General features: G+C 31.8%; 2 protein-coding genes across 2 annotated transcripts in view; one reads left to right on the forward strand and one right to left on the reverse strand.

Moving 5' to 3' along the window:
- LOC127851894 (translation initiation factor eIF-2B subunit gamma-like) overlaps positions 1-9126 on the forward strand; it is a 488689-nt gene extending 479563 nt beyond the window's left edge. Inside the window, exon 13 of the mRNA XM_052385845.1 lies at positions 9115-9126. The gene's annotated coding sequence lies outside the window, so the exon portion shown is untranslated. The remainder of the gene's footprint in view (positions 1-9114) is intronic.
- On the reverse strand, positions 1476-6345 carry LOC127849987 (uncharacterized). Its single transcript, XM_052382722.1, has 3 exons — positions 6018-6345; positions 2754-2877; positions 1476-1863 (listed from the first exon to the last, which is right to left on the reverse strand). The coding sequence occupies exons 1-3, from the start codon at positions 6343-6345 to the stop codon at positions 1827-1829; spliced, it is 489 nt and encodes a 162-aa protein (XP_052238682.1). The 3' UTR covers positions 1476-1826.
- Positions 9127-11793: the final 2667 nt, after the last annotated feature.

An 11793-nucleotide genomic window follows, 5' to 3' on the forward strand; every position in this document is an offset into this window, starting at 1 on the left:
TATAAATTAAAGTTCAGTTGCAATTGTACTGCCTTCCTAAACGACACATTTAATTTGATAGCAGTCCACACTAACGTCAAACAAAAGTAGCCCCAAGCACATTTGGAACTTTAAGTTGAATAGAAAAATACATAAACTTTCGATTTCAAGAAAAAGCGGAACAAATTAAGATTAGTAAAGCTATGCTAAAACTCTGTGTGGCCCTATACATTCGCGGTTAATATTTATCAATGGTTATTTGATACAAGATATATTTTCTTAATAATTTATCAAACTTAAGATATAATATTTCATCTACTTACAAAAAAGATGTACGCGAAACTTCCCTGGTGTATCAATCTCGCTTATTACTTCCGTCCGAGGTTGAATGATTTAGGCAGTATTTAAATATTTATGAATGTGTGAATGAAATAAGGTAACCTAGATTCACAACATATCAATCACATAGGGTTGTACATGTTAAGTGTATCTTGAGGTGTACAAGTTATAAGCTAAACCTTGACTTCATAGGGATACTGCTGTGAAAAACAACATGTACATGTAATGTTAGTGCTATAAAAATTTGTTAGCGAAGCAAAAATGGAGTTAATATTTTGTCTTAAATGAAATAATAAAAGGGTTCAACAGGAATTTCTCCCCTACTGTTTATATGTTGTCCCCATAAACGACAATTTCTTTCCTTAAGTTTTCCTCAGTGAGAATTTATATAAAGTTATAACTACAATGAATGACAAATTCAATAATAGTTAAATGTTTATTGTCCTTGTAACACAGCGAAATTAATTCAAATATTATCATTATCGAATTTCCAATTCGAACAAGAAGTAATGTAAATCAAATAGATAATTTGATCATACATACAATTTCATTTAAGACAATTATAAGTCACATGTAATAATTCATAGAATATTCATGCAAAAGCATTCTAAGCATAATACAAGCATTATACAATATGTTAATAACAATTCAAGCTGAAAACAAATATTAAATATGTAAATAAACAATTAATTTTATAATTGCAAAGCACTATACAAACATAGACACAAAGCAAGTTAATAAGCATTAACAAATTATCAATTATCTTATCTCACAATGACCAATTACATGTATATAAAATGATTTTCATTAAACTACTTAATTTGGGAGGGTGGGACTGGGAAATTCAATTTTTTTAACACTGTGTGTTCCACGCTTACAAAAACAAGTATGAACTATTTTTCGAAAACCCGTGCGCTCGAGTTAGCAATTCGACCAATCATAAAAAAGTTGAAAGTGAATATCGCTCAACATTATTTTTAGAAAGGTATAGTGAGAACTTGTAAACAGAATTAACTTGCGTCATAAATTAAACATTTTAATTCAAGATTAAAATTAGCCAATTTCTTTCCTTAAGTTTTCCTCAGTTAGAATTTATATAAAGTTATAACTACAATGAATGACAAATTCAATAATAGTTAAATGTTTATTGTCCTTGTAACACAGCGAAATTAATTCAAATATTATCATTATCGAATTTCCAATTCGAACAAGAAGTAATGTAAATCAAATAGATAATTTGATCATACATACAATTTCATTTAAGACAATTATAAGTCACATGTAATAATTCATAGAATATTCATGCAAAAGCCAACATAATGCCAAACACACACAAACAAACAATACAATAAAAGCAACACAATCAAACAATAGCACATAATAAGCGTGTCCATTCAATTACTGAAATAATATAAAGCGTGCAAACTAAAGCAGCAATGACAGACAACCTATAGAACTGATCATATATAAACATCTAACGACAACATGCAGTTTCTTACCTACTGCCTTTACATGACTGCACAATGAATCAGTCTATTCTGATTTCTGTGGAAAACAATAAAATTATTTACATATATACACTATTCAACACATGTTATTATATATGTCCAGATATGAATTCAGCAATTTCAACTTTATCTTCTAAAGACATATGCAGATATTTCTTATAAGCGTCTGAAGACCAGTCACCTAAAAGCTGAATTTTATCAGCGGATACGTTTAATCTGAATGCAAAGGAAGCCATGCCCCTTCTAAAAGAGTGAGTAGAATAAGAATTTGGATCTACTTCACATTTTGATAAAATTTCACGAAGCTTTTTTAAATAAATGTTATATGTGACTGGTTTTCCTGACTTCAATACAAATAGAGGAGATACAGGTCCAGCAGGAATTTTACTTATCATATCATTAAATGCTGCCACGGGACATTATGTTGAATTTTTAACAACTACTAATGGACTGCTTAATACACGTTGTCCAAATTGTATAGTTTTAGTCCATTTCATTTTAACCAATAACTTATGCTTCTCAATAGACACATCACCCCTCAATAAGAATTTAGGATATTTTAGGTCTTGTAATGTTGTTGGGACTAAATTAGATTTTCTAGCTAATAAAAAAAATGCGAAAAGAAATAAACACCAGAAAACTGACGAGTTTATGTCAGAATTATCTAGTACCGCATACATTTTTAGCAAAAGTTCTGGAGATATGGGCAAAGCTTGTTTAACTCGATGACATAGCATTCTAGAAACGCCTTTAAAGGTTAGATTCAGTATGAAATTATTTACTTTATCTAAAGAAAACCCAAGGATTTGATGCATGGTTCGAACTCCACTTACATAATTACGAATTGAATCAACTGATTTAAATGATCTACTAAGAAACTGTACATATAATTGTAAAGTAAGGGTTGAAGCAGGAAGAAAAACTAACCCAAAATGTAAGCAAAACAACAGAAATGATTCCCACTGGATCTTCAAATTTTTCCTGGATCCCTCAGCAAAAGCTCGTCTATTTGAAGCTCTCAATTCCTCACCAAGTTGACCCATCTGTCTGTCTGAAACAACATGATACACTACCAAGGATTAATAAATGTAAAATCCTTTTCTTGTACAACACTATTATACAAAGTAACTTCTTTTGTAATGTTTTCAAATGTCTTTCTATGACTTTCATTTAAATGCCACCTAGACAAATGATCCGCTATCCTGTTATCAACACCAGATATGTGTACTGCCTTAATTTCAAATTCATTTAAAGCTGCAAAAAATATTATCTCTCTCAAACATTTTTGCATAAATTTACACTTTGCTTTTCCTGAATTTAAAGCAATACACACAGCCATGTTATCACATTGCACTACAATTTTTTTTACTTTTAAATGTCATATGCCATAGATGTACACACACTACAATGGTCAACAATTCTAGTGCACTTATATGTAAGTCTAATTCTTGTATGAATGTGGGAAAGTTGCATGAAAATAATGTCCTTGAAAGAACCCCCCACAACCACTTAAACAAGAATCACACGAGAAGGTTTCATCTGAAGAAGACCATTCTTCTACCGAAATCACTGCAATACCATTGTATAATGGCAAAAAAGTTTTCCACCACTTTAAATCCAACTTCACTTCATCTTGTATTGCATGACTATCATGTTCACAGTTCAATGCATATACCTCCCTAAGCCAGTTCAATAGTCTGTTGATAAATATACGGCTGGCTTTAAAGAGATCTTTTCACGCTTTGGTAAATTGACAAAATTGAAAAAAGTTGTTTCAGATTTGCAAATTTTCGTTTTAGTTATGATATTTGTGAGGAAACAGTAATACTGAACATTTACCATGGTCTAATATAGCCATTATATGCATCTTTTGACGATTTTAAAACCTAAAAATTATAAAGCGTTGCAACGCGAAACGATTGAATAATTTGGAGAGTTCTGTTTTTGTCGTTAAATTTTGTGAAACTACGAAGATTGCTTATATAACGTATAAAATACGTCTGATATGTGTACTCGGCGGAATAGCTCAGTAGGCTAAAGCGTTTTTACTTCAGGACTCTGGCAGGACTCCAGGGGTCACTGGTTCGAAACCTGGTCCGGGCAATGTTCTTTTCCTTTTTTTAATTTTATTCTTGATTTTTTACTGGAGCTTTTACGATCCAATGTTTACATTTATCGATATAAAGCATTTAATGAATAAGTTAAAAAATGCCAAAATCTGTGAAAAGGCCCCTTTAACACATGCTCCAACAAAGTTCAGCTTGCCTAGTAATTGTTGAATCTCGTTCAACGAAGCGACTTCCTTACTTAACCAATTCTCCACTAATAACAATATTTCAATCAACCTATCTGGTGATATTTCCATAGTCATTTTTATAGTATCAAACATAACACCTAAGAAAACCATTCTTGTAGTTGGTTTTACCGATTTATCTGTAGATTCTTCCAAACCACATTTTTCTAAAATATTTTCTAAACATAAATAAGCAAACTTAGCATACTGTACTTTTTCAGCACCTGCAAAATCATCTAAATAATTTAAAACAATTACACCAAGTGTAAGTAATATATATGCTACAGCATTTGTTACTCTTTGACAAATGTAAGCTGCTGACCTTAATCCCATGGATAAAACAGTATCACAAAATATGTGCTTTTTGTATATGAATGACACTAAATTATAATCACCGGGACAAATGTTTATCTGTTTTTTTGGCACTGAGTTTAACGGTGAGATTTTTAACTTACTACTAAAAGGATTAGATTTAAAAGGACCTAACACAGCATTGTAACTCTTTTCTTTCAACAAATAATTTAACATAGCTTCTGGATATTCATTAGCTCCTCTATGATTATAATACTTCCACACTGGAAGTATGTTTTCTAATTTATCATTATATTCTACTACACCAATAGGAAAACCATACTTTAACAATTCACACACTGTCTTATCATTATAATCATGTAGCATTGTCTTCATAAATTCTGTATTGGTTCTATTATTTACTGGAATTTTACAACCAATAAAATTATATTGTGCCGAAGCTTTAACTTTTTCATGAATTCTTATCATCTCCTGCATATCATGATAAGAATTATTTGTACATGAACATATTTTGCATGATTTTGAATGTGAACACAGATGTTTATTTAAATTGGAGTTTAAGTTATCTAATTCTGATTTAAAACAATATGTTGGTAGAAATTTGTCTATTATTACATCGTCTTTTTCAAATTTGTTTGAAATATTGTTTAGTCACATCAGTCGACTTGGACACTCCTGTGAACATTCAGGATGCTGAATCTTTTTGTCCTCTTTTTGCCAACATGTGGCACAAATATGTAGGGCGTACCGCATTTTCCCTTTCACCACAGCTGTGTGATCGTTTTTGCGTTGACATTTGTTTCTCTGGTAAAGCGAACAAAACCACACATTTGACTCTTCTTTACCGACAGTGGCAGAATCTGGTTTCTTGCTTTTAAATGTTGGCGAAATTGATTTTTTGATATTGCTTGACTGTTTCATTTGAAATTTGTTTAAGATAGCAATTTCTAAGTACTGGAATTCATCATTCCATTTTTTCTTCCCGAGTTCAATTTCTCTAAGCACAGCCGCATAATTGCATTTCAGCCCTTCGAATTCATATGTCATACTAAGATACATTATGCGTTTCAGCAATTCTAATCTACCGTTTCGTTCTGTTGATTTGGTTTTAGAGTCAGAAATTATTTCTAATTCTCCTGCTATAAATAAATTTAAATCCAAACTTTCAAATGTCATGTTTTTGCTTACAAATTCATATCTTAGGTAAGTGTGTGGATATCTTTGAGAATGTTTAACCTTATCATTAGCTGTAATTGCAATGCCTGACTTTTTACTTTTAATTGCCTTGACTGACCGTTTTGAACTAATTTGGGATATTTCTGAATTAGAGCTAGAATCTCCATCAGATTCAGAATGCACAGACTCTTGTTCTGAAAAGTTATAAATGGATTCACTGTCAACATCCGATTCAGATAATGATTCATCTATTAAACCCAGCTTTGATATTTGCTTCTTAACTTTATTTGTAAGTAATTTATCTTTTCTCAAGTCATCAATTGTAAGCTTATGTTCATGATCACTCTTTTTACTACTTTTACTTTTAGTTTTACTGTATGTGTTACCGTTAGAAAGTACTTTTACCTTACCCTTCAGGGATTCGATCTTCGCCTTCTGTTTTTCCAGCTGCTTTTTTGTTTCATGAAAGTCCTGTTTTTTGCGCAGTTGTTCTTCTTGTATCTTTAGATTTTCAATTTCTTCCTTCATGTGCGAAAGCTCGTCTTCATCGATTTCATCGTCCTCGAGCAACTGTAGGACGCCATTTTTGTTTACATGTACTTCTGCTGTAGCCTCTAACTGGGTTACTTCGGTCGACTTTTCTATTTTTAAATTATGTTCGCCCACGTCTGCCATCCCTGAATCGTTCAGTTTCTTGTAGTTGATCTTGTTTGTGTCCCTCTTGGAACGATTACTCATGTTTATCCTCAAAACGAACTTTTATTGTCTTTGGTTTTGGGTCTATTTCCATACGTCGTATCCGCACCATGCACTGTTCGCGGTTTGATGTCGAATTCGCACCATGTACTTTTTGCAATTGTTTATACATTAAAAAGACACACTTTTAAAAAACATCAATGACTATTGACACAATGAATAAAGTCACAGTTCGTACTTCATGAATCTATTAAATATTTACATGATTCTAACGATTGGTGAGTCCATTTTATAATGTACAATTAAGTAAATGAGGATGTCAGCAATCTCTACTTGACAAAAGATTCCTGACTCGAAATGTTCCTCCAATTTATCACAACTTTCGATCATCAAATTTTTTATCAAAATTCAAATTTTTTAACGCTGTGTGTTTCACGCTTACAAAAACAAGTATGAACTATTTTTCGAAAACCCGTGCGCTCGAGTTAGCAATTCGACCAATCATAAAAAAGTTGAAAGTGAATATCGCTCAACATTATTTTTAGAAAGGTATAGTGAGAACTTGTAAACAGAATTAACTTGCGTCATAAATTAAACATTTTAATTCAAGATTAAAATTAGCCAACTGTTATTTTCAGCGGCATTACATCGTTGAATCCGGGACAAATTTGAAAACAAATATCTTTGTAAAACGTGTGTATTTCCTGGTTTCTTTGAAATGTTGAATCTGTATCGTTTCAGAAATATGTTTATATTTCTCGTTCTATTATCCAAATATTGACTTCATTTGATATGATTTAAACATGATTGATTTACAACTCAAATTAATTAGTTTAGCTGTTTACTGCCAGGTAGATAACTTTAATGAATAATGCACTGAAAAGTGTGAGATATTTCGTTTTATTTTGTTTTCGTCCTTCAAGTAGTTAACTTTTAGATAATACATACACTTTAACATTGATATCATCCACCATCAGATCTTTAAGCGAGCGAGATTGGTTTAGTTTGTGAAACGCTATGACTTACTCGAGAGTGACGACTATATAGACTGCTGTCCCTGAACACGCCTCCAGTCTATGACTCTGTATACCCGATACCATTTGTAGAATGCTTGAAGTAAATACAAGTTGATATTGCCAAAGATGCGAAAATATAACAGAAGTCAATATAAAAGGCACTAATATACCTTCCAAAATTATTTAGATTGAATGTGTGTGTTTAATGAGTGTTATAATTTGGATAACTTTGCATAAAACGTCACACACACGCTTAAAGCTATGTATACATTGTTATATTGCGCGATATATCACGAAGCACTGTGGATTACACAAATATAACTGAATAATCAAACGTCTCCGGGCTCATAATCAGCCTTGACGCCTGTGGAACACTGACATAGAACAGTGTTTTATCAAACGTGTCAATACAACATAGTCCTGGTCGTATCGAATTACGGTTGGTATATTAATATCAGTATAAGAATATTTTTTTTAACTGAGTTAGACAAATCCGACTGATTTTGAAACACTAAGCAGGGACTTCACAAGTTTGAAATAACATATAAATATTCATATACCAATATCTATTGTTCGATAAAGCCTTACGAAGAAACTGACTTTAACATGACAAATATATCATATTAACCTCGAATAAATAAAACTCTTGAAACCACATGCAAACTTAATGTACAGGTTAAGGTTAGGTAGTTCTTTTTACATTATTAAAATATGTTGAAATTTCGGTTTCCAGATCCCCCAAAGAATGTCACAAGCAAACACATTTGGAATGTAAAGCTGAATATGAAAATGCACGCACGTTCGATTTCAAGATTCATTCGAACAAAGTTATACATTATTAACTTTTTTGGTTGTAATTACAATCAAACTGCCATCTGTAACGACACATTTAATATGACAGCATTACACACTAACGCCAAACAAATGGCACAAGCAAACACATTGGAAAAGTTAAGTTGAATAGAACAATGCATGCACTTTTGATTTCAATAAACATCGAAGACAAATTCTGATTATTAAAGCTGTGCTTAAGCTGTGTGTGGCCCTATACATTCGCGGTTAATATTAATCAATGGTTATTTGATACAAGATATATTTTTGAACTAATTTATTAAACTGTAGAGATAATATTTCATCCACTTGCAGAATGGATGAACGCGAAACTTCCCAGGTGTATCATTTTGCTTATTAGTTCCGTTCGAGGTCAAGTGATTAAGGCAGAATTTAGATATTTATGAATATGTGAATGATATGATGTAACCGAGATTCAGAACAAATCAATCACGTAGAGCTGTACATGTTAAGTGTACCTTGGGGTGTACAAGTTATAAGCTTAACCTTGAATTTAAAGGGATACTGCTGCGAAAAAAATGTGCATAAAATGTTAGTGCTATTAAACGTTTTTATCTAAGCAAACATTGAGCTAACATTTTGCCTTAAAAAATAATAGGGTTCAATAGGAATTTCTTGCCTACTTTTTATATTTTTTCCCGATAAACGAAAACTGTTATTTTCAGCTGCATAACATCGATGAATCTGGGACATATTTGAAAAACAAATCGTTGTTTAACGTGTGTTTTCACTGGTTTCTTGGAAATGTTGAAAATGCATCGTTTCCGAAATAAGTTTATATGTCTCGTTTCATTATCCAAACATTGTATTCATATGGTATGATTTAATCAGGATTGATTTACAACAGAAATTAATTAGTTCACGTGTTTACTTCTTGGAAGATAACATTAATGAATAATGCACTGACAAGTGTGAGATGTTACGTTACATCATGTTTTTTGTCTTTCAAGAAGCTAACTTTTAGATAATACATACAATTTTACATTGATATCATCCACCATCAGACCGTAAAGCGAGCGCGATTGGTTTGTTTTGTGAAACGCTGTTGTCGATCCGCCAGCCATCTGCAATATTGTATTTGGCTCTAACATGCACGAAACCAGATTGCAGGTTAAAATGTATTTTTAATCTACCGGGTTTCCGAAATCTTTAACCTCCAATAATAGTTTTGATTTAACTGGCTAACTCGGGATCCTTCCACTTAGATCTAATGCTTTTACATAAGAAACATCAATATATAAAATAAAATTGTATATATTTGAAGACGTTTGCGAAATGTTCAAGTAAATTGCATAACTTGAATGAAAACAGAGCAATAAAAATGCACGAAGCTACATCTTAGAACATCAATTTCATATTAAATATTAATTAAGAAAGACTATTTTTCTTTAATGGTTTGTTGTAACCGACAGTAAGGAGTATAGATGCGTAGGAATTAAATCACGAGTGATTTGATAACACGCATCTATATTTCTTATTCGACAACAAACCATTATAGAAAATTACTATTTTGATTCTAACACGAGTCTTATTGATTTGGTTCAAGCTTTTAAACGTGAACTATACTTTTTTAATACTCCGCCCTTCTTAGTACAAAGTTCACTATATAGTGACGTCATTGAATTGTTCAAACATATTACGTCGTTTTCATTCATAAATATTTTGAAAATGACGTCACTTTCATTGAGAACAAGAATCGTATAAACTAAATGGCGTCACGTTTATTGATGCTACTGAACAGCTGACATGCTATAAATGTTTTCTTAATTACGTTTCCTAACAAATAGCATTCTTTGTAGGCGTGGATATGCCACTAATTACCAAATATACAATTTGTAGTTGCATTACATTTACATAAATGTTATATTTATTAAATTTCGTTTAGAGCGGGTTTTAGGACGTGTATTATACTGCAATATTTTCTTTATTTTTTCGGAACTATTTTTAAAACATTAAGCTCCGCCCATAATTATTGCAGAATAACCCACACTTGGTTTCCTTCTTTGTCTATAGAAAACAAGTCACGTGTAGTGTTAGAATTTTCGTTATAACATAGTGCGAATAAGAATGTGTGATCACTTTTAAAATGAAGTTACTGGTATGTGAACGTACTGCGTTCATTGTGGCAGTTGCAATGTCATCGGCTTAGGTTTAAATGGAAGTTGTCATAAGCCATATCCATATAAGCCGCGTTTAAGTGTCGCCCAGTATTCATACTAACGGGCTAATAAACTGCACAGGCTAAAGTAGGAACGATATATTCATTTTTGAGTTAAAACAAAAACTATTCTAAACGAAAATACAAATTAGAAGGTTTGTGTGGACTTCACATGCTAATTTGGAACGACACTTTCGCACTTAAGCCCCGTCTTTTCAAGATAAAGTTCATATAAAAATGCGAGGTTTGCGGGTGATGGGTAAGATCAGGGCAGAAGGTTTGAATATTTTAATTTCACATGTTTAACTCAAAAAAAATTAGAACGTGTGTTGTTTTCTTGTATAGCCTTTTTGTATATATGATATTTATCCTACACAGTACAGTTTTTTAATGTACAATAAAACCAGTGGTTCGTTAATGATTATCGTGCAAACCATAAAAAACATAATACGATATTATAAACAGCGTATTGTTTCAGTAGAACAAGTTGAAAACTAAATTTAAATAACAACTTAACATTAACCCAAAATGAATACTTTTAGTGATTCTATGTTGTCCATATACACAATGAACATACAAATATATAGTCTCGTCTTTCTGTTTTTATCAGTACACCCACTTAGACATTAATTGAATGCTTGTCATGAACATCTCGTATACAATATATGTCATTGTTTCTATGTGCGGTGTTGCTCACGTCTTCGATTGGTTACACACTTTGAAAATAATGTGTATTGACAGTAAAGAGTATACGTTTATTTATTGACCATTTTCTGACAAGTAATGTAATGGCGAACATATTAAATTTATTCATATGCAAACTATTACAAATAATACGGTATGGGGTATGATTCCCTCGAGTTCACTTACCTATTGACTAAAAAACTGTATACTATGATGTATTTATATGCCATAATATAAATGAAATGGGAACACTTTCGATACACAACCGTCATAAAAAAGAGTCATAAACAAATCAACGTCCAAAGTCATTTGTTTAACTTCGACACGTCAGGTTTCGTTTCATCTATGTTTGATATGTATTAGTGTAGAGGTCTTTGATAATTGTATACGCAATTGCATATAAAGGAGTTAAGGGTTTAGGTAGTTCAAGTTTAAATAGCCGATTTGAAACATGACTACACAAGAAAAGTTAGAGAGCGCACGAGAAAAAATAATCAACGTAAACATTAATATATAAAACATCAAAGCAATGAAACATTTAAGACTCGTTCTTCCGCAAAGAAATAACCTTTAAGCTGTATGAATCAAACCTGTTTTTGGTTCCGCAATCAGAAAAAACGAAATTCGAGGGAGAGACTTTTCGCAACGAAATATTTATAATGTTGTCTCATCATTTTCTTTAAAACATGTTCGAGATTCTCGATAAACGAGTCGCTTCGCGTCATAAATATTAAAATATCATCATTAACATCAATCAACTTCAAGAGCTGTAATGCCCTC

The sequence above is a fragment of the Dreissena polymorpha genome, chromosome 11 (genome assembly GCF_020536995.1).
Source record: "Dreissena polymorpha isolate Duluth1 chromosome 11, UMN_Dpol_1.0, whole genome shotgun sequence".
Taxonomy (NCBI): Eukaryota; Metazoa; Mollusca; class Bivalvia; order Myida; family Dreissenidae; genus Dreissena; species Dreissena polymorpha.

What these genes read in the sequence shown, in the direction of transcription:
- LOC127849987 (XM_052382722.1), bottom strand. Translation starts at nt 6,345, where the DNA reads ATGAGTAATCGTTCCAAGAGGGACACAAACAAGATCAACTACAAGAAA. An exon ending in GAAGATCGAATCCCTGAAGG is followed by an intron (nt 2,878 to 6,017) that starts GTAAGGTAAAAG and finishes ATGTTGTTTCAG; the next exon opens with ACAGACAGATGGGTCAACTT. An exon ending in TTGTTTTGCTTACATTTTGG is followed by an intron (nt 1,864 to 2,753) that starts GTTAGTTTTTCT and finishes TGTTTTCCACAG; the next exon opens with AAATCAGAATAGACTGATTC.